Source organism: Megalops cyprinoides, chromosome 5 (assembly GCF_013368585.1).
Source record: "Megalops cyprinoides isolate fMegCyp1 chromosome 5, fMegCyp1.pri, whole genome shotgun sequence".
Taxonomy (NCBI): Eukaryota; Metazoa; Chordata; class Actinopteri; order Elopiformes; family Megalopidae; genus Megalops; species Megalops cyprinoides.
Window position 1 is genome coordinate 32,682,211 of NC_050587.1, and position 23,702 is coordinate 32,705,912.

General features: G+C 46.9%; 1 protein-coding gene across 4 annotated transcripts in view; it reads right to left on the reverse strand.

Moving 5' to 3' along the window:
* The window catches only part of LOC118778030 (iporin), a 42,649-nt gene that overhangs the window by 5,030 nt on the left and 13,917 nt on the right, over window positions 1–23,702 (reverse strand). The window contains exons 1-9 of one of the 4 annotated variants that reach the window (XM_036529342.1): window positions 20,948–20,978; window positions 10,647–12,351; window positions 9,184–9,787; window positions 5,076–5,771; window positions 4,585–4,782; window positions 4,043–4,186; window positions 1,466–1,542; window positions 826–1,000; window positions 616–721 (exon numbers count right to left, since the gene is read on the reverse strand). In XM_036529342.1, coding sequence (XP_036385235.1) covers window positions 616–721; window positions 826–1,000; window positions 1,466–1,542; window positions 4,043–4,186; window positions 4,585–4,782; window positions 5,076–5,771; window positions 9,184–9,787; window positions 10,647–12,164 — 3,518 coding nt within the window. In that variant the 5' untranslated portion in view covers window positions 12,165–12,351; window positions 20,948–20,978. Of the gene's footprint in view, window positions 1–615; window positions 722–825; window positions 1,001–1,465; window positions 1,543–4,042; window positions 4,187–4,584; window positions 4,783–5,075; window positions 5,772–9,183; window positions 9,788–10,646; window positions 12,352–20,162; window positions 20,238–20,947; window positions 20,979–23,702 lie in introns of those variants that run through there. The other 3 variants (XM_036529340.1, XM_036529343.1, XM_036529339.1) reach the window with 3 other exon arrangements.

A 23,702-nucleotide genomic window follows, 5' to 3' on the forward strand; every position in this document is an offset into this window, starting at 1 on the left:
GGGGGCGCTGCAGCAATGTCTGTGAGCACAGCCACTCGAGGTTCTATCAGAGGGAGCTGCGGCTCTGGAGATGAAAATGTGGTCTAACAGAGGCAGTCAGTGAAATAAGCCATAAGTTGATAGAGGGGGAAAAAGGCACTAGAAATGAATACTAAAAACAATGATTACACAAATAGAGAAATGAAGAGCATCAGTTCAGTTTTTGAGTAACCTTAATTACTTTTGGTGCTGGGCATTTCATATATAATCTCTACCCATCTCTTAGCTCTATAAATAGACATTTTGCCTGCACAATCTTTCCTGCCTGTATTATTCAATAATACAGTAGCCACACTTGTCCTTCCCTAGGTCCTCTGAAGAGATGTTCATTTATTTCTTATAGATGATTAAAATGTCCTTAGGACGCATTAACTAACCGTGTTTGATGGCCTCTGCCTACACCATATACTATTTTGGATATTACTACAAATGAATGGGTCTGATACTGCCTTACAAGAAAGACTGAAAATCCATGATGCATGCCATCTAGTCTGACCACTGTGATGTGAATGGAAGATGAAAGGATCTTTAAAGCATGATGGGGGGAAAACCAAGAGAACAGGACTCAGGACTCACTTGAGTAGGCCGAAGACGAAGGCATTGAGCCTCATGCCGTGGTTGGTGAGCTCTGAATACTGGCTCACCTTGGAGAACAGGCTGTGGAGCACTCGAGTGGACGGGCCTGTGGAAGGGCAGAGGCAAGGTCATTGCTGCTAGACTACAACTCCCAGCATCCTCCGCTGCACCTCAGACACCGTTCTATTTTCTCATGCGCATAACACTGACCCAGTTGTGTGGAAGCCTCCACCACGCTCCAAGGCTGGTTCCGGCGCTGTCCGATGATCAGGTCCAGGATGTAGGCCCGAAGGCCATCCTGCAGAATGTCCCGGATGGCGGGGCACAGGTATTTAAGGATCAAGTGCCCAATGTTTGGGCTGACAGAGCTGTTTCCCAGCTTGGCCTAAGAGGAAAGAGAGAGAACTGGGTTATTCACAGGCACCTTCACAGGCACCAGGGTGGTTCTCTGGTAAAGCCTCAATGCAAAGCACTATCACTGAATAAATATGTCTACTGTATATATTGATGTACATCAACATCAATATATCTACTGTATATATGCATACTCATGTCTGCTAATCATATCCAAGCTGATAACTGTTTAAACTTGACAGGAAAAAAAATCATTGTAAAAATCAAAACCAGGGAGTGTTGATGTGGATACCTAAGCACATCTCAAGTAGATATCAAACCTCTACAAGGCTGGTCAATAAATGCTTGGCACAGTAAATCCAACCAAACACTTTCCCTGCAATGAATGCCCTCAGAGGAGTACATGATTCAAGCCCTAGCGCTCAGATGTACTGTTCCTGTCTTTGTTATTGCCTGTGTGGAAAACTGCTCGGAATGTTGCCAAATCTGACCACACCTTCACTCCAGCGTCCCGGCTAGTGCCAAAATGCGCCACAATCAAATCCACCGCCGTGTTGATGGCTTTCACCAGACCTGAGAGAAGGAGAAAGGACACACAGTCAAGCTCGTTTCCCCATAAATAAACCCACAGCCCGGACTGAGGACGGATCGAGGTGGAATGGCTGGAGGGCCCGCCAGCAGCACTCCAGGGCTGAAACCACTCAAAAGCGCGGAACTGAGGTCAGTGTCCGCTAAAATGGATTGTTACGAGAGTGGCCCGTTTGCTTTGCCCGTGGAGCTTTTCAAGGTGACAGGGGCGGCTATGGATTACTGAGTGAGCCTCCCAAACCTCATCCAAAGAAACCCACCTGTCTTTTTCTTGACAGAAATACTGAGAAAAGCTTAGAGAGTTCTCTTCCCTGAAAGCACTCCACGGGGGGGCCGTGAGAGTGCCTCTCTAACAAGCCGCAGTCACTGTGCTCTCTTTCATCTTATGATAATCACTCCTCTTTCCTTTCATTCTCCCCCCCTTCGAGGACCACATCTGCGGCAGAGAAATCAAAGACATTTTCTGGTGGAGAAGCACTGCATCTGCCATTAATTCAATAATAATACGGGAATAATTAATACTACGCAATTGTCATACTGTTAGAAGTCCTTTTAATTATATGTCAAGAGGATGCTCCTGACGCCCCTCCAGCCTGACTGATTTGCTCGTAAAAACTGCTTATTCTCACTCCAGCTCAAGTTACATATGCCCCCTCCATTATGTGTCTTAAGAACTAATTTTACTGCAGAGCTCAGACATACTCACATTGTTTTATCTGAAGCTTTCAATATGACCTTAGTTTAAGCAAAGACTGCAATGCAGAAAACCCACATCAGAACAGTCATAGCATGGCCTACATCCTGTGTAGAATGTAGAAATTTCATGTTTCACACATATATATATACACCTACACACACTCACACGTGCATAAACTCATACATTCGCGAGAGCAGGCCCTCTCCCGAGGGTCTCGTTTGTTAGCCCAGCCAATCCCAGGCGGGGAGAAATGAAAGTAGGTCATGTTTGAAAGGAAGCCCCCTCTGGGTACAGAAGGCACCGCTGAGGCACTGTCTCTCCGCTGCACGGCTTTTATATTACACACCAAAGGAAGAGTGTGAAGAAAAACACAGCACTTTTATTTCCCTCTCTGAGAAAATGCAAGGTAACACTCTTCAGCAGGGACACAGTGCTTCTTTAACAGCTTTTATCCCACTTACTTTCCAGAAGGCTGTGAGGGCGCTCAGGTAATTGCAAATTAAAGGTTTTGTATCATGTTATTACCGCTTATTCTGGTCTTTAAAGCAAAGTGCACCTGGGGTTTCTGTCAAAACTACCACAGTTCCACAGACTGAATATGAGACGTATTTCAGGTAATCATGAAACATTTGGTTGAATTCAGTAGAGAAACCCAAGCATCTGACACAAGCATCACTCAAAATAAAAGCCAAAACAAGCTGTCTGTACTGTAACACTAAACAATAAATCCAACGTTTGGTTTTAGCAATGCAACAAAATTGCAGTGGTTCTCTCAGTTTCAACCCTGAATTCGGAGATATACAACAAAATGGAATATACACTATATGGACAAAAGTATTCGGACGCCTGACCATTACATTGTAATGACATTGTATTCAAATACATATACTTTAATATGGAGTTGGTCCCCCTTTTGCAGCTATAACAGCTTCCACTCTTCTTGGAAGGCTTTCCACAAGATTTTGGAGTGTTTCTGTGGGAATTTGTGCCCATTTTTTCTGTAGAGCATTTATGAGGTCAGGCACTGATGTTGGACAAGAAGGCCTGGCTCGCAATCTCCGTTCCAGTTCATCCCAAAGGTGCTCGATTGGGTTGAGGTCAGGGCTCTGTGCAGGCCAGTCAAGTTGTAAGTTGCTTTGAATAAAAGCGTCTGCCAAATGCCCTAAATGTAAATGTAATGTAAATGTAAGTTCTTCCACACTGAACTCATCAAACCATGTCTTTATAGTCCTTGCTTTGTGCACTGGGGCACAGTCATGTTGGAATAGAAAAGAGCCTTCCCCAAACTGTTGCCACAGAGTTGGAAGCATAGCATTGTCCAAAATGTCTTGGTATGCTGAAGCATTAAGATTGCCCTTCACTGGAGATAAGGGGCCTAGCCCAAACCCTGAAAAACAGGTGTGGCCAAATACTTTTGTCCATATAGTATATCATTTTACTAACTACAGTAAGGGGTTCAATTAATAAAATCCACCCATACCGGAATACACCCCTCGTACACCCCCTTTGGTACAGGAGACCTTTGCCATTACTAGAGGATACATTCTTGTGAATACCACACTGCACAGAAAAAAATTTTTGTTCTTGACCCAAAACACACATTTAATGTAATGTAATTACACAATAAACTCTTTAATAGGAAGCAGGGATTGCCACCTGGTATGAATATTCAAAACCGCACATGGCAAATCCGCAAAACAGCCAGTGATTCCTGTACGTGCATTCACCTTCAGGGGACTGGATCCACCCACCCTCACCTGCAGGCCCCGCCCCTGACCCCTCCCTCACCTCTCTTCTGCAGCAAGTCGATGGAAATGGACTCGGAAGTGGCATCGGGCGAGAGACAGAACTCCTCCGGTGGCTTTTCGGTCAGAGAGAAGTAGTCAGGGAAGAAGTCGCTGTAGTAGTTCTGCGGCTGTTTCGCGGGCTGGCCTGAGGACAGACAGGGACACAAGCGCAGAGGGTAATGACAACCTCCCTGAAGTAACAGGTAACCTGTTCAGGAAGCCAGTTAGAGCATTTTACCACAGGTAAATTAATATTTGCATGTGTGAATCACTGTGGTTTTTAGTACTGTGTATATCTGCAGCATCACCACTTCCCTGGATCTTGACTTTGATATTTAGACTTTCATTGGTTCCTGCTCTCTCTCCCTCTTTCTCACGCACACATACATGCATTCACACACACACACACACACACACACACACACACACACACACACACACACGTGTGCTCACACAAACACACACACACACGCACACACATCCTACGGAAGCACACTGCTCCCCTATGTGAAAAACATGAGAAACCTGTATGAGAAATATCACCGTTCAGCCGGGCATGGGCGTGGCTGGAGGATGCTGGGAAATCAAAGACGTTTCGGCGGGCCTGTCTGCCCTCGCCCCTCCTGGTGTCCAGGCTACCGGCCAGGGGTGCACAGGAGCCCCCGCTGGGCCTCTCCACTCCCAGGGGATTCTTCCGGCGGTACTCCCGCCATTTCAGCGCCTGCGGGGAGAGATGGTTTGCTGGGGAGGGGGGCGGAAGACAGACGAGAGGAGGAAAGCCAGAAAGACACAAGAGTAGACAGACACAGCGAAGAGAATGAATCAGATGAGGGGCAAGGAGAGGAGGACGGAAATGAAGTGAGAACAGAGGAAAAAAAATGTGAGGGCAGACCAATAAAAGCAGAAAGGGGGGAGAGACGAGAAGACAGTCAGCAGTCAGCTAAAGAGACGCTCACAAGCCAAGGTTTTGATAGCAATGCAGCAATCTTATTTCTCCTGCTGGTAAATAATCAGGCACATCACTGGACACCTACCATTAAGCGCCCGGGATCCTGCGCCGCCGACCATGGCGGCTTTGACCCCTTCGCTGCTCCCACAGCACTGGGCGGGCTCCAGGTGCCCCAGGGGGCTAAAGCTGGCAGTGGGCAGGGCAGGTAAGGAGTTGCGGTGGACGCAGTGGGCGGGCAAGGTCGGGAGGATGGTGGGAGGTGGCGGCAGCTCCTTCCTAACGGGCGGTGGGGGCGGGGTCGGTGGAAGGATGACCTGCTTGGGGCGGGACTCCTGGGTTGGGCTGGGCTGCTGGAGGAGGAGCGAAGGCCCGGGGGAGGCCCGCACCGGCAGGAGGCCAGCCGAGAGGGGGCAGGAGAGGCTACGTATGGGCGGCTGGCCGTGGTGGCTCTGCTCGGGACTGGGAGTACAGGTGGAGCAGGTGCCAGAGCTCGGCGCCCCCTGTAGGCGGACCGGGGAGTAGCTGCCCAGTGGGGAGGGGCGGACGGAGTCAGGGGCCCGTCTGAGCCGGGGCTCCTCCGCGGGGTCCTCTCCGCCCTCAGGGGCCGGCTGCCCGCTGGGCCGGCTGTACATCTGGCTGACGTAGTCGCTCAGCAGCGGCCGCAGGAGCTTGCTCTGAGATTTCCCCAGCTGGTGCTGGAAGGTGAAGGGCTGGATGGGCAGGGTGGTGGGCCGCTGGTCCTTGCTGTAGCGGACCATGTCCACCGACGATGACGACCCGCCTGGTCATAACAGGGAGGAGATTGGGAAGAAATTCTCAGTAACTCATATTTTAATGCAGAATCTATGATTTGTCCCAGTAACAATGTTATGGATTCCAGCTCCAAATCAGGAAAATTGAGTATCACAGGAGGGCTGGATATACATTTTGAACAACAGAAATCACACTGACACATGCTCAAGTCAAACCTTAGAGATGTCATGGCACACTATGTGTTGCCCATCATAGTAAAAAAAAGCCTTGTTGAAATTTGTGCAAACAATGAAGGTTCGTAAGCAATGCCCAAACTTCCAACTGTATTCCCTGCTAAAGAAACCTCTGTGAATTGAGCAGCCTAATGTTTTTCCTCCAATATCTCTTTCAGTCCACTAGGGGCAGCAACGAGTCACCACAATGACACAAAGCTTCTAAGCACACACACTCACCCTTGACTGTGAGGGTAACTGTAATTAATTTCAGCTGAACAGCAGCTCTCCAAACAAGCACTACACAGAAAAACTAACGCCCTCTCTAGACGCTCTTTATAACCTTGACTACCACCCTTGCTGTTGTACGAACTCAGCAGCATTCCTTCCTTATTTACACAGCTGGAGCTGAGCGAACCTGTTCCTCTACCGTGATTGGCTTGTTGGCAGTGCATCACCTGTCCCCTGCAGTTCTGAGACATGCTAAGCAGGCTCCCACAGACCCGGGCTGAGCTGCCACATCACATGCATGTGACGTGTGTGTAATCTGTTTGTGATGTGTGATCAGCGATGGGTCCTGGTCCAATCAGCAAACTGCTTTAGGGCCTTTTACTTGGTGACAATGTGCAGAGGGAGATAAAAGTAGCCAATGAACAGCATGGCAATTAGGGTGGGGCAGAATGTGCATGCCATGTTTTTAGAAGTGAAAAAAATTCTGAGAGGAAACAGATTTCATTGGATTGGCATCACATTCATTTATAGCTGTGATGAGACAATTACAACAAACACCACAGTCATTGGTTCCTTAAAAAGTACTGGGTTTACTGACTTCTTCACAGGCCTACCCCCAGCAGGGAGTCAGAGCAAACAAAATTTGACTGGATCAACATCACATTCATTCACAACTGTGATGAAAGAATTACAACAAACACCACATTCACTGGTTCCTTAAAAAGCACTGGATTTACCACTTTCCTCACGGCCCTACCCTCAGCGGGGAGTCACAACAAACAAAGTTTCCAACTGGAGCCAGCTTCTAAAAGCTGCTCTGACCACATCAGGAAATCGATGTCCCACCCAGCACACCTTGGGGCAGTTTCCTGTTCTGACAGATTTTCTCCCTGGCAACGGCATATCCGCCAACACGCTGTAACTTCACAGATCAAGTACACGCAGATCCCTCAGAGCGGTCCTGGCTTCCGCACCCAAAAGAAGCTTTCCAAGCAGGGGGAGATAACGCAGCATCTAAGACAGGGAGGAGATGATAGGGCCGGCGATTCTCCCGGCCGGAACGTCTCGTTCCCTGAAACACTGTCCTGTTTATCCTGGTGGAACACTGAACAGCTGGAAAATCCAGAGACATTCCGGCCCAGGCCCCTCTGTTCCTAATATCATGGCTTATTTGACCGGAATTCAAAGAATGCCGCCCTGGACGCTGACCGGGGGAATGTCTGCCAAGTCGTCACTGAAAATAGGGACTTGTTCTTGGCTGATGAATAAGGCAAATTACGAGAAGCATTTGATGCGACAAGACTCAATGCGCTGTGATTGGACACAACTCGATAAAAACGATTAAGCACAAAAATGCACTCAAATGCAGGCAGTGTGCATGTCTTTCCTGTCCCAAATTATAATGACATTCAAGTGAACCGTTTTAGAAGATAAATGTTTAATGAGTAAGACAGGCAAACAATTATCACTTGTTTCTGTAACCAAAAATATTTTAAAAGCTGCGCTGAATTTATTTGCATTTGTAATGTTTGTGTATGCACATTGAGCGGAACATATCTCAGGGATAAAAATCAGTCAATCACCGAATCAGTCATACCACTAATTGTTACTTCCCTGCCAGTGAGACAGGAAGCTTGAACAGAACATTCAGGTCATCTGAGCAACCCTCCCACACAGGTCACGCGGCTTCAACTTTTCCTGACTTTACTTCACTCTAACCGGATGATGAAAGAATTTAAACAGATGTGTCTGCGATGAGCATCAGGGAAAAAAATCACGCGCAAGCACTTTTCCTTGTTTCACAACAATCTCCAAGGAAACAACTGTGTGCTTTCACTACGTAGTCGGCACCGAGCAGTGTACAATTCTGATCAATGAGCAGCAGCATACCCTTCAAACAGCAATTGGTCCACTGTTATGAAAGGTGTCCTTAATTACAGGGATCATTACATATATGGAAGCATGCAATAGCCCTCTATCACATCAATATGTGGTGTGTCTACCCAGTTCTGTATGGGTAATTAGCACAAGAGGAGGGGGGGTTGACCTGAGGGGTACAAGTGAAGGGACAGCATCTGAAATCAAGGTCTAGTTAAAAATCAATGAGGTAATGATCCGCCTGGACTCTCTCCTCCACTTTATCAGTGAAAACGGTGACTGCAGAATAGCCCGCGGTGGGTCCGCTGATTGAGCCTCGCAAGTCAGTGTGCATGTTCTTTTCACCGACCTCCTAATGGAGTCGACCGCATCTGTATTACTGCATCTACCCCGTGTGCTGTTCCATTTGCATGCAGCAGGCAGAAAAAGCCAATGGCTACTCCCTACGGTTTTTCCATTCTGCCTCTTCTGCGGTTAATAAACAGGCTACAAATGAAGCACATTTTGTGATCGTTATAAAAAAATATGCAAGTATAACTCCATTTACATTTGTTGCCATAAAATCTAGCCAGCCAGGCTACAGCTGCCTTGACACAGCCTCTCATTCAGCCTGTCTGTTTGCTGTTATCTGTGTTCCACAACCGGGTCTCCTCTGACTTGACCTTCAGCCTTTTGACCGCTTGATACAGAAAGCAGTTTTCCCTTTCGGGAACATCCTGAACAAAATCATTCCTTTTTTATGAATGCTTCAAAAGGAGGCGAATGGTTTGAGGAAGAATAAAAGCCAAGTTAGATTTTTCAAAGGGCAAAAAATATAAAATTCTGATGAAACTGTAATGAAGTCAGTTCCGAAAAACATATTTTAATATATTTACTTGAGACTAGTTCCCAGTATTTATTATAATCATCGCATGACTTCCACTGTCCCTTCCCACCTTAAACAGGCAGTTACAGTGGAGATCCATAGGTCTCCATAGGTGGCCATGTAAAATGCTGTTAAAAAGATATACCAATAGGAGAGCACACTAAAAACTCTCAGAAGTGATGATTTATTTCTTTTTAAAGGCACAGTGTTTACTTGGTGAAGGTGACATCATCTTTGCGGCCCTCCCCTCTTACCTTCAGCTCTGGTGCGTGCTTCTCGACCGGCCCCGGCCCCGGCCCCGCCCCCGCCCGGGGAGCGCAGGTGTGAGTGCGTGGGCGTGTCCCCGCTGCCCTGGCTGTAGTAGCGGGCGAACGGCAAAGGGGGCAGGCTGCTGCTCTGGCCCAGGCGGGACACCTCGGGGATGGGGGAGAACTCCTGGGAGGACTGGGAGTGGGAGGAGGTGGATGTGGCCTCGGCGCTGGTCCTGAGGGAGGGGGATCCTCCTCCGCCGGCTCCGCCCCCAGCACCACCCCCGGCCGCCCCACTCCCGGTCCTCCTCTTGCTGCGGGCGATCTCAGCGAAGGAGGTGACGCGGGGCGGGGAAGGGGCGGAGCTCTCGCTGAGACGGACAGGGCAGCTGAGCATGCGCTCCAGGGAGCCCAGGCGGGGGGAGGGGGACTTGTCCAGGTTGCGGTCGTAGCTGCGGGAACGAGGGCGGCCCCCCGACCCGCCCACACCGCACCCGTTCCTGCTGCCCACCGGGGGGGAGACGTTGACGTACAGCTGCCCCTCTATCATTTTGTGGGAGCTGTCGGCACCCCCCTCCTCCCTCCTCTTCTCATCCTCATCCTCCTCCTGCTGAGGAAGAGAGAGCAGGAGACATAGCTGATTAACTGTCACACAGCATGAGGAAGACCACAGGCCACCATGCGTGTGTGTGCGTGCATGTACGTGTGTACATGTGTGTGTGTTTGTGCGTGTGTGAGACAGAGTGTGTCTATGTACACACACATACAAACACACACACACACGCAAACACACACACACACACACACACACTTATGTAGAACATATCCAAGGCACTACATATCCTATCCTATTATATATATCACTGTGATATTGTAATTGTTACTTTACAACTGAAATTGTCTCTAGTTACCCTAAACCCTAACCCTGACTAACTCCAGTTATCCAAGTTACTCAACAGAGGTGCATTCAGCAAATATAATAGCTTAAAACACGTGGGTGATATCATATAAAGTCAAAAAAGTAATTCACAAGTCTCTATTAAATAAATGTAATCAAGAGAAAATGAGTTAAAGTAAATAAAAAACAATGGTGAATTTGCTTAGTCTGTTGTGGCCTTATTATTATTATTATTATTATTATTAAGAGAAATGATCAGAAGTAGTCAAAGAATGAACCACAGATTAAATATAATACAAAAACGTGAATTGTGTGCACACAGCAAAAGATCAACTGACAGTTTTATATTACTGAACTGCAGTGTTCGTGTAACTGAAATTATCTGAACAGATACTGAAGGGAGACACGCTTTGGCTTGAAATTCCACACTGGAACAAGTAGTTCAATACAAATAGAATCCAGCAATAAAAGGACTTTGAATCAGCAATTCAATAGCACAGCTTTGTCCTTACAACTGGTCTGGAAAACTAATACGCGTTGTTCTCACCCACATTCCCCCGCCAGCCCTTACCCGTGACTCCTCCTCCTCGGCCGCTTCCCCCTCCTCGTCCTCTGGCCGTCTGAAAAGGTAGTACTCTGTTGGCTGGGTGGGACTGCCCCTGTTGTGCTCCTCGGAGCAGCTGGTGATGGAGGAGCCAGCAGGACTAGGCGAGGACTGAGAGGACAGGTCGCACGTCACCAGCTTGTAGTAGTTCTGCGTGGCCACCACCAGCCTGGCCTGGCTCTGGAAGCAGGCGGTCAGGTCTGAGGCCTCCGCCGACAGCCCGTCGCAGGGCAGGTGGTACGAGTTGCAGTTGGCATCCAGGGCCTCAGGTGACCGGCAGCTGCAGGAGGCGGAGTGGGCCGAGTCCTGGGAGGGTCCGGCCACGGCTCCGCCCCCCATGGCGCACCTCAGCTCGGTGGGGGAGGTTTGGAGGTCCAGGTAAAACGCGCCCCCTGGCTCGGAGGAGGAGGAAGTGCAGGACTGCTCGGCGGAGCTGTTGAGGTTGAGGGGCTTGGCGGGCACGCCGTTGTTCATCTTGTTGTAGATGGCGCTGAAGTTGACCAGCACGCCGTCGGAGCTGTTGCAGGAGGAGTCGCTGGCGTAGCCCGGCTGGCCCTCGGGGAAGGGCTCGGGGAGGCTGCAGCAGCAGCAGCAGCGCTGGGAGGGCAGCGGGGCGAAGTCCGAGCTGGAGCTGCAGCTGCAGGCCTGGCTGCGCCGGCCGCTCCTCGGCGGGGCTTCATCCTCGTCTTCCTCGCCCCATTCCTGCTCCCCACAGTCCATGGACAGGGTGGAGCCGCTGCTCCCATGGCGACGCTGGCACTCGAACCCGGACAGGTCCAGGCCTTCCAGCCGGGTGGCGGCCTTGATGGCTCCGACCCGGCCCCCCTCGTGCGCCTCCGCCGCCCCCATGTGGCCGCCCATGGTGCACCAGCCCTTGCCGAGGCCACCGTGCAGCAGGAAGGGCTCCGGGGGGTACTCCATGTCGTGCAGGTGGAACGGGGACACCCCCGTCCCGTTGTCGATGTCGCCGTTGGAGTTGCCGTGCAGGAGGAACGAGGAGTCCTCCAGGTACCCGTTCAGGTTGTCCCCGTCGTCGTCGCCGTCCTCCTCGTCATCGTCGTCGTCCACGTTCAGGAGGAAGGGGTTGTGTCGCAGCGGGTTGCTCTTGTCCCGGGGCTTGGGCCTGACCGGGAGGGGCGGCTCCTCTGAGTTGTTGGAGGTGAAGGAGGAGGAGTCGCTGACCACGCTCCCGCCCCGACGCCCACCTCCTTCTCCCATCCCTCCTCCTACTCCTCCTCCTCCGCCCCCGCTGGAGCAACTGCTGGTGGAGGTCTGGATCAGGCTGCTGTAGACCAGTGCCTCTCGGTGTAGGACGTCCCGCTCGGGCAGGGAGGTGGTGCGAGTCAGCCCCAGGTTGTCCGGCGAGCAGAAGGGGTTGGCGCGTTTGACAGAGCTACAGCACTGGCGCCCGGGGACCTGGCAGTGCACCAGGGGGATGTGGTGCACGATGAGGGTCTCCCCCGATAGTTTGGGGGGGCTGTCCATTCTCTCGGTGCCAGGGGTTCGAGGGGGGGGGGGGCAGGCGCAGTAGGGTGGGGTACGGGGTAGGAAGTTGGAGGTAAGGGTTTTAATTTAGACGACCAGCACCGGGACCCGGGCTACAACGCCCTGACAGCGATGCAAAGCAGATGGTGACGCTGAAGCAGGAGTCTCCATAGTCTGAGTGAAACATCTGCAACGAGAAAGAGACATACAGTATGAAGTGTAACTCAACCATTAACCAATGACAAAGCTTCAAATCAAAACAAAGTACTGAATATTTCACTTCTCAATTCTGCAAGGAGGCCCTGTATACTTACAGAAATGGAAAAGTTATGAGGTCAAGAAACCAACGAGCACCACTGAGAACAATGTGAAAACAATGCGTTTGTTGTTTCAGCCACACACACCGTGCGCCAATAAATCCGAGAAGCGTGTAAAAAGGGGTTCTGAGAAAAACAAACCTTTTTTCTTTCTCAAATGGCAGCAGCTCGGCAACAGCTCGGGAGAAATTCTGCAGTGGTGAAGTGTGCCACACCTCTATAAATACCCAGCAGATGCTCCATCAAATTTCTTAGCTCCTAATTATACGGAGCACCTGCGGTTCTCGCTGCAGCAACAGAGGACGTGACCGCCTACAGCAGGGGGAGTGATATGCCGGGCTGCAGAAAAGCACGGCAACAGGCAGTCCATTGTGACAGGGCTATCTTAAGAATGCTCCCAGTGTGCACCCCCCACCTCCTATCCAAACGGTAACTTCACTGACACAGGCGGTCACCCTCACCCCCATACATCAGCATGCCAGCTCTCCTGGCAGCCTAACGGCTCAACTGTAGAAGTCTCACTTCTCCTACTGTATAAAAAGGACTTGACCCATGGTTTAAAACTGAGTCAACTAATTTGGGTTTAGTTGCTTGAGACAAACTGAAAGCAACTGTAATGTTGTTTCACCACTGATGACAAACCCAATGTGCATTAGATAAGACTGAACACTGAAGCAGTTAAGGTGCCCATAAGAAGCACTTGTGGCAACATACCATCCTGGTTTTATTAGGAGGGATGCTGGTTCTGCAGTTCATCAATCCAGCATTCACTTCACAGAATGACCAATAATCTACTGCCTAGATAACTGTACCTAGTGTTTCCAATTTGCACCATCAAATAGAAACGACCTTTCGTTTTTAGAAGTCTTAATCCAACTGTCAAACCTAACATTGATTGTCTAAGAATTACAGCCCCATTCACCCACTGAATGTTGTCTCAAATATCCATACTATTTTATTGATCTTTGCAGCTTGGCTGCCCTTAAGAATTACTTCATTCTGCAGCACCAGTCTTAAAGGTTCTGTTTTGACTAGGTCTAGAGGATGCCATCTGGCATTTCCTTTCTACACACCTATGTTGTGTGAATATAAAAACAGGCATTTATTTGAAGACACCTTCATATGTAAAATGTATGTGCGCAAAGAAGCATGGAGCAAAGCCTTTGCCTTGGTCAAAATGCTACACTGGCACTCCATGCAGTAATACCTATTGGAAGGGACATTTGGGTAGAGAGGCACCACTGCTCAGAGAGCACCCTCATCAACACTAAACTTCCTGAAAGGTAACCCAGCGAGTCACACAGGAATTGGAGGTTGAGGTGGACACACCTCCTTACAAGGTTCTCAAATCAAAGTTTACTTGTGAAAATTGATTTATGATAACTGTTACACCGTGCGTCCAGACGAACAGATGAATTGCTCAAGTAATCTCGGGACAAGCCAATGGGTGGGTCCATGGTTTTAGAAACTGCCGGGTGCAACAAAAATGTGGCCAAAATTAATAAACCACACAACTAAGCAGTCTGAGGAATCATGCAGGAGGGAAAACGCTGAATGCCAGCAGCAAGAGCATTGCAGAAAACACCATTGGGAATAATGGACTGTGACTTTAACCCGGTTAAAAATGAACCCTTTGTGTGTGGAAGGCATGTAATGTAAGAACAAGAATCCGGCAAGGATAGGATTACAAGGATCCGGCTTTCTGCCTTAATCGCCCTCTCTCACCATCTCTGCCACACTTATATTGAAAAAATGTTTGTGACATATGACATATATGAAGATAGCTGTACATTAGATGGTCTTAATAAAAAGGCCTGACAGAAGAAGGCCTGAAGAAATAAAAACACGCACTAACTCATTGCCTTTGTCAGGTCCAGATGAACTAGTTCTGAGGAACGCGTGGTCAAAAAGACACGTTGCACTGTAATTATAGATCTGTAACCTGGCTGACTTGCTGGAGCATTGTTATGCCAGTACCCAATAGCTATGTTTGTGACAAGGAGAAAAATATGGGTCAGGACAGTTTCTCAAACCCTCCCATTCACTAAAAGGGCAGCTGAGTGTGAAGCCAGAAAACTGGCTATTTGGTGGACTTTCAATAAGTTACATGCAACCCATGGAACCCTGCAAAAGGCTCTTTCACTGAAATGCTTCCATACTAAAGTCTTCTGTGGTCTGGCTAGCTCTGTTTCTTCCTTGTTCTACAAGTACATATGCATCACAAGCTGTTGCTCCAATCTACGACTAATTCAGACTGACGCCACAGGTCAATACAATCCTGTTCTGTGGAGGGGTCTAATAAGCCAATGCAAGCCCAAACACAAATAACACAAAAATGTGTTGTACCACCAATCAAGTTGCTAATGCTGGATGGAAAAAAAAACATTTTATAGAATTACTACAATCTTTTAGTAGATTAGCCTAATTCTACCTTACAATAGAGCATTCTTGAAAAGTAGTGGCTTTAATTTCACACAACTTTTTGTAGGCAGCAATACTGCTTAAAGCTTTGACAGACTACCTTTCCCAGACTGCATCAGGATAATACTGTAGCCTAAATTCCAGTGCCTATTGAGTAATACTAAGAAAAAATGCTACAAAAACCACCAGCCACATTATCTTATTCTCAATGAAGACAGGGTAATTTCATGCTAGGCTGGTAGTTAGAACAATGTCTTTAATCTTAACACTTCACAGAAGGAACACCACCAATTAGCCTATATGCATAGAGTCCCTTTGTCTTCCTATGCCTTTCCTGTTCAAGAGCAACTCAATCCCAGAAAGCATGGGCTACGTGGCTAAAACAATATTTGGTAACAATTTTTTGCATATTTATTAAACAGAGTGCTCTTTTAGGTAGGCGAGTGCCTGTATTCATATATGAAGGTACATGAGTTACTGTTGAGGTTAATTGATTAAAGAAGGTATAACAATAATAACCAAATAAAGGTCAACATTGTGTCCAAGTTAGGATGTCAACATGTTGTAAAATAGCACGTGCTGCACTCGTAAGGTTCTGTTTTGACTAGGTCTAGAGGATGCCATCTGGCATTTCCTTTCTACACACCTATGTTGTGTGAATATAAAAACAGGCATTTATTTGAAGACACCTTCATATGTAAAATGTATGTGCGCAAAGAAGCATGGAGCAAAGCCTTTGCCTTGGTCAAAATGCTACACTGGCACTCCATGCAGTAATACCTATTGGAAGGGACATTTGGGTAGAGAGGCACCACTGCTCAGAGAGCACCCTCATCAACACTAAACTTCCTGAAAGGTAACCCAGCGAGTCACACAGGAATTGGAGGTTGAGGTGGACACACCTCCTTACAAGGTTCTCAAATCAAAGTTTACTTGTGAAAATTGATTTATGATAACTGTTACACCGTGCGTCCAGACGAACAGATGAATTGCTCAAGTAATCTCGGGACAAGCCAATGGGTGGGTCCATGGTTTTAGAAACTGCCGGGTGCAACAAAAATGTGGCCAAAATTAATAAACCACACAACTAAGCAGTCTGAGGAATCATGCAGGAGGGAAAACGCTGAATGCCAGCAGCAAGAGCATTGCAGAAAACACCATTGGGAATAATGGACTGTGACTTTAACCCGGTTAAAAATGAACCCTTTGTGTGTGGAAGGCATGTAATGTAAGAACAAGAATCCGGCAAGGATAGGATTACAAGGATCCGGCTTTCTGCCTTAATCGCCCTCTCTCACCATCTCTGCCACACTTATATTGAAAAAATGTTTGTGACATATGACATATATGAAGATAGCTGTACATTAGATGGTCTTAATAAAAAGGCCTGACAGAAGAAGGCCTGAAGAAATAAAAACACGCACTAACTCATTGCCTTTGTCAGGTCCAGATGAACTAGTTCTGAGGAACGCGTGGTCAAAAAGACACGTTGCACTGTAATTATAGATCTGTAACCTGGCTGACTTGCTGGAGCATTGTTATGCCAGTACCCAATAGCTATGTTTGTGACAAGGAGAAAAATATGGGTCAGGACAGTTTCTCAAACCCTCCCATTCACTAAAAGGGCAGCTGAGTGTGAAGCCAGAAAACTGGCTATTTGGTGGACTTTCAATAAGTTACATGCAACCCATGGAACCCTGCAAAAGGCTCTTTCACTGAAATGCTTCCATACTAAAGTCTTCTGTGGTCTGGCTAGCTCTGTTTCTTCCTTGTTCTACAAGTACATATGCATCACAAGCTGTTGCTCCAATCTACGACTAATTCAGACTGACGCCACAGGTCAATACAATCCTGTTCTGTGGAGGGGTCTAATAAGCCAATGCAAGCCCAAACACAAATAACACAAAAATGTGTTGTACCACCAATCAAGTTGCTAATGCTGGATGGAAAAAAAAAACATTTTATAGAATTACTACAATCTTTTAGTAGATTAGCCTAATTCTACCTTACAATAGAGCATTCTTGAAAAGTAGTGGCTTTAATTTCACACAACTTTTTGTAGGCAGCAATACTGCTTAAAGCTTTGACAGACTACCTTTCCCAGACTGCATCAGGATAATACTGTAGCCTAAATTCCAGTGCCTATTGAGTAATACTAAGAAAAAATGCTACAAAAACCACCAGCCACATTATCTTATTCTCAATGAAGACAGGGTAATTTCATGCTAGGCTGGTAGTTAGAACAATGTCTTTAATCTTAACACTTCACAGAAGGAACACCACCAATTAGCCTATATGCATAGAGTCCCTTTGTCTTCCTATGCCTTTCCTGTTCAAGAGCAACTCAATCCCAGAAAGCATGGGCTACGTGGCTAAAACAATATTTGGTAACAATTTTTTGCATATTTATTAAACAGAGTGCTCTTTTAGGTAGGCGAGTGCCTGTATTCATATATGAAGGTACATGAGTTACTGTTGAGGTTAATTGATTAAAGAAGGTATAACAATAATAACCAAATAAAGGTCAACATTGTGTCCAAGTTAGGATGTCAACATGTTGTAAAATAGCACGTGCTGCACTCGTAAGGTGTTATTAAACAGGATTAGCTCTGGCCTGCAACCAGAGCCAATGAATAAACACCCTGACCCCCTTTACTCCAAATACGATTACACAGTTAATGTACAATGGAATCTCAGCAACGCCACTAATGGGCTTCCGAGGTTCAGCTGCAGCAAATGCAACTCGGATAGCCATATGCAAACATGGAGGGTCACTGAATTCCCTGTCTTTGCAATCCTCATAGGACTTAGTCCTGCAAGGACAGCATTTTGTGAAATCCACTCCCAACACTGCGAGGTCCTGACAAACAGAAGAGCCTGACACACGCACCTACGTTATTAAATCACCATCCCGCGAGCGGGGTGTGTCAGAATGAGGTAGAGAGGCTAAACAGCTGATGCCAGCCACCACTGAATACAAGAGAACGCACGTGCCGAGAAAAAGGCCCTTCCCTGCCTTTCACGGCTTATTGAAGTAGCTCTTTTTCATCTACGCGTCACAGACATAACAAACACACAAAAAAACAACATCCAGACAGAAAGCCTCCACCTACACCCACATTGTCTGATGGCACCAAGAATAACTGCCAGGAAAGCTGAACGTTATGCATTACTGCGCTCATTTGAGCTGTTTAGAAGACCTCTGAAACCTTAAAACGCCACACAACTGCATCACCGACGACCTGAACCTCTAACTGTTTTCACACCAATAATGCTGGCCAAAAGCCAGCACTCAAAACGCTGGCCTGGCCACTAACGTGGATTAACACCAACAAGCAGTAACACAAAAATGATAATACAGGTCCTTCACCTGCACCTGGAGAAATCTGTATAAATTGCTGTAATGCAAATTTGACAGTGCAAGTCAACGTGGCTGTTGAAATAATGAGACAATCAAGTTGAAATAACAGCTGGGATTTAGTTGACACAGTGAGCAGAATTTCCATCTAATTTGGGAACAGCAGATACAGCAGCATTAGTGTAAACAATGAGCAACAGTGACTGAATTCACGAGAGGTTCAAATTTGCATTATCTCCTTAGGCAAGTGCACATGACCAGCACTCATTATGAGAACCTAATAAAGTTTTAAGCATGAGAACAGACTACTTAGCCTGTCTCGGCTCATCGTTCTGTCCAGGGTTGAAAGAAAATAGGAACTGAAATGGAAAAACTGGGAAAGGTGAGGTTTTTGTGCCTTTTTACAATTCAAATTCAAATGAAAAACAGGCTATAAGACATAGCAAGACATGTTTGTAACCTTTTCCATGGTGAAACAAACTGTTCAGTGTACCTGAATTTTTTTCATTGCTCTTTGATATTTTCAATGCACCAACCAATCTATATGTTTTCTTTTTTACATGATTGAAAAAAAGCATTCTACTTGCACAATTTCCTTCTCAGAGTTTTTTTGACCGCCTACATCATGTATTGTGTCAAAGTACAAGGTGTGGAAAATCTTAAAATTTTTGTGGATCTTTTCACATCGAATGAATACCAGTACATCTTCTCTCCTTGAGCAAATGCTGGTTTAAAACTGCCCCAACTAAAATGCCAGAAAAATACCCACAAGTCCACAATTATATCAAAACAACATTTAAAAAAAAACTCTTAAACTCTTAAAACTCTTAAAAATGCTAGCCTGCTCTAAAACCTATGCAATACCCTTGAAAAGGATCATTCAAATTACAGAGATGCCATGGTTTGCCTAAAACAGTGTGAACATAGAGGCATACACCCAGTTACCACGAGAGGTACTGAACACAGTCTTTATAATTCACTGCAATTCATCAGGAGGTCTCAAGAATACGGTAGTAAAAATGCAATATCACAGGTTTGGCTCCAAATCTATCGGATGTCAGAGCTTTACAGATCCCCTACATTAACTTCAGAGACAAAAACAAAAACATACTTACTGTGCAGTCCTCAGCAGTTTGCTATAATTACATATAAACATAATTGGCAACAACAAAGCCTACCAACACTGACAGAGCAGTATATGTGGTACTTGTCCACGCAGCCACTTATGTTAGATAAAATTACCTTGGTCAAGGCAGTATGCAAAAAAGCCACTCTCTTCTATCCATTGCCTCAAAACCCTAAACTCCTCCTACCCCGAAAGCTGACACAGAGATGGAGAGAGTTTGAGATGCCTCTCTCCCCTGCCCCCGACTTCCACCACCCTCCCCCGTCCTGATGGCAGTCATTACCGTCATTATGGAGACCAGTGATTGGAAGTCAAGTCAAATCCCAAAGTCACAGAAAAGACCTCTCCCTCTAGCAAGCCCCTGACGGCCCACTCTAGTCACAATGCTGACAAAAGGGGGGAGGAGGAGGGGCGCTGAGACACCGCTGCCCCTCCCCCCCATCTCCAGCATAGGACGCCCTCACCTCCGCTCACCCAGACCACCCGCAGCAGGCCTGCTGACCAGCCCCGCTGCACAGCCCTCCACACCCCAGCAGGCAGGCTGTCTGCAGGGTGCACCGCTCTCCCCCCCCCCCTCCCACCGGGCCCTCCCTCTCGCCCCAGCGCACCCCCGCCAGCAACCACCTTATCCGGCTCGATCAACCTCTGCACGGGGAGCTGGAGCTGGGATACTGCGGAGGTAATGCGCATTCTGCACCACGGCAGCTAAGCATCCACACACAATGTTACACACACACACACACACACACACACACACACACACACTCAAGACATACCGAAGAAGACAGAGGCAGGGAGCAGAGGAAGGCTGCTCTCCCCTCCCTCTATGGCTGCTCACACGCCTTCTGCCCTCTCCCCATGTCTAACATCCGAGCTGCTCTGCCACCCGACAGCGCTCTATAGCAACAGCATCACAGCTCGAACTGAGCATGCCCGCAGATCGGAACGTGCCAAGGGACCACACCGAGGAGGGGGGGGGGGCTGCTATTTTCTCTCCTCTCAGTAGGGTGGGGGGTGAGGGGTGAGGGGGGGGGGCTGCAAATGAAAGATGGAGCTGAATAAAGAAAGAGGGCTTGTGAACAGAGGCATGTAAGAGCCCTGAAATGGAGGGAAATGGAGAGAAAAACACTAAAGCTAGTGATTCAATCAAGCAGATCCAACCAAGACAGATTAAAATAATTACAATTCGCCAATCTTTAATCTCTGAAAAAATGAGAGTTTAACAAAATATTTTGTTTTGTGTTTACATCTTGACATGAGCTTGGAACTATTTTAATGTTGTTTTTTTGAAAATTAAATTCACTGTAACAATTCAGTACATTTTAGAATACGAAACCAAGAGAAACCATTTGGTTGAGTGTACCTTGATGCTGATTTAAAAATGCTTATACCAACAAACATTTTTCATGTTTTTATTTTTTGTCGGAGTATAACCCTGATAGCCAAACAGGAATAAAGCTATTCAACAACTACCTTCCCCTTAGTTCAGTTATTACAGTTATTATTTTCTACTTATCACAATTAGTTATGTTGATGGGCACTCTCACCCAGAAGTACTTACGAGGTTGTCATGGTAAATCACTGCATCTCATAAGAGCTGCAAAAACAAGGGCATGGGTGCAGTGATCAAGCCGAAAACAATCTCCCAGCGTGGTTCTGTGCCATTAGCGTATTTCGGCCAGCGAGGCTGATCTGCATTGTGTGCCATTGTGTCTCTCACTTTCTGCACTGTGTGGAGCAGGAAGATGCCCGGCCAGCCATGCTGCGCTCAGGGGGGAGAAAGCACCCTCACCCTGCTGGAGAGAGAGAGCGCTTATCACTGACCCCCACCACACTCCCATCTGCACTGATAGAGTGCTGTCTGTGCGCACACATGCATGCACACACTCGCTCTCTCTCTCTCTCGCTCTCTGTCTCACAAACACACACTCACGCGCTCTCTCTCTCTCTCTCTCACACACACACACACACTCACGCACTCTCTCTCACACACACACACACACACTCTCTCTCTCTCACACACACACACACACACTCACGCTCTCTCGCTCTCTCTCTCACTCACACACACACACACACACTCACTCTCTCTCTCTCTCTCTCTCTCTCTCTCTCTCTCTCTCTCTCTCACTCTCACTCTCACTCTCACTCTCACTCTCACTCTCACTCTCACTCTCACTCTCACACACACACACACACACAGTCCCTCTCAAGGTCAGCACTGTCCAGCAGGTTGCTTGTCACTCTGTCATGGTTTTTTTTTTGTTTGTTTGTTTCTTTAAACAAACTGCACCTGTACTACAGTGTCTTAGGAGATCCTATCTTAATAACCATTCATCATCCAGCTGGCGTGCAGGAAACTTCACAGAGCACAGGAAATGGATGACAGATCATTACATATGCCTTATCTACAGAGAGGATTCTTACTAGAATTACATAAACTGGTGTCAGCTGGTTAGGGTTCTGACCCCAACGTGATTACCTTATTATGCATGCTTTGCTATTGATCTTTATTTGGGGGAAGCTAAATTGGGATTTGTCTGTCAAAGACCCTTTGCTTAGTTATGTAACCAGAGTAGAATGGACTCTATGCAAATTCAAATAATCTGATGATGTACCTTATAAAAACAGCTTTACAATGGCAACTGTCATTTTCTAATTTAATCCAACATCCATCTCCTCTATTGACTGTTCAGTGAAGATCAGGACTGAAATAGTTTATGAATGCAGTTGAGCTCTGTGGATCTCATTTTTAATAATATTCATACACTTTATTGGTTGAATGACCTCTGTATTAATCTTTTTCAAATAATGTGTAATCTAACACTAGTAATATTATGTCAATATACCTTCGTTAATGCAGCGCTTCTCTGTAGCTAAAAACTAAGACAATCTGTCATTTTGAATTTTATGGTTATATAACTATTGCATCATACCACAACATGTGATATCATGAGGCTTTGAAAATTTTTAGGAGAGGTGGAGCTGAAGACACAGCTGACAGACATTTCTAACAGTTTACGATTGGTTAGAGCTCAAGACACAACTGTGAGACATATTTTATGTTTTTTCTTTGGGTGACATCTGAACCTTGCTGCCTTCAAGACTATGTGGTTCCCTTCCCCACTCAAAAAGACATTCCTGATTTTAATGTACTTATGTTGGCCCATAAAATGCACACAATATTTACATAGCAATGGAGTTGTTGTGATCATGCATGTGCTTTTCAGAGTACTGAATCATATATGTTAAATGTTAAAAATTCACTTTCTTCAATGCTCCTGATGGTCCAGGCAGATCTGTCACCAGTACTATCCAACTTCGTGTCTTAGAGATGTACAGCAAAGCAGAACTGAGCTACCCACCACAAAAGTGAATTACGCCAGTCCTGTGATGACGGATAAAGTAATCAGTAAAAGGACTGCATTAAAATGAGACTGCTAAGTTAAACACATCACTCTCTAAGAACTGAAAACTGTCTGTGTTTTCTATGTCAGTGTGCCGGCGAAACCCAACAGCAAATGGAAAGCACGGGACATCCCGTCTATATTTCACAGTCTGTCTCTGAGGAGAGACAGCGGTGTAGTCTGCCGGGAGACAGACGGCCATTTTGTTTTGCTTTTGACAGCCAGACTCTGGGAGGGGCTAGCAGTTACATAAGAGTTCAGACACAGAGCTGCTGCCAATTTTCCCAGCTGTTTGACGGGCATGCGTGCGCACACACACACACACACACACACACACACACACACACACACACACACACACACACACGCACACGCACACACACGCACACACACGCACACACATACACGTATGCACGCGCACATTTACAATTACACAAATGTACACGTAGGCACACATGGCCACATCATACCTGTACACATGCACACAAACACACATTTGGGCATAAACTAAACACATACGCACACTTGAGCACACATACGCACACACTGCTCCTGTTAATGTGCTGTGTTACGCCTCCCAAATGTGCTCCACTGACGCACACATAAAGGCTGAAGGGGACCGTAGTGTACTCAGGCTGCAGGGTATGGAGGACATCTGGAGATCCATTCATTGTAAGAATCAAAGGAGCTCCACCCCTTAGATGACCTCATCAATCCATACACAGACTGCCTCAGAAATACCAGATCACATGGCCTAGGTTGTGGCAATGTACCACACAGCTGAGAGTATCTGCTCTCTTTATTGTGATGTTAGTAATAATCTCAACGACGCTGGTTTACATCCAGGCAGTGGTAATTACATGTACTCTAGTTTATGTGCCTCTTTTTGCACAATGAACTAGAATGTTC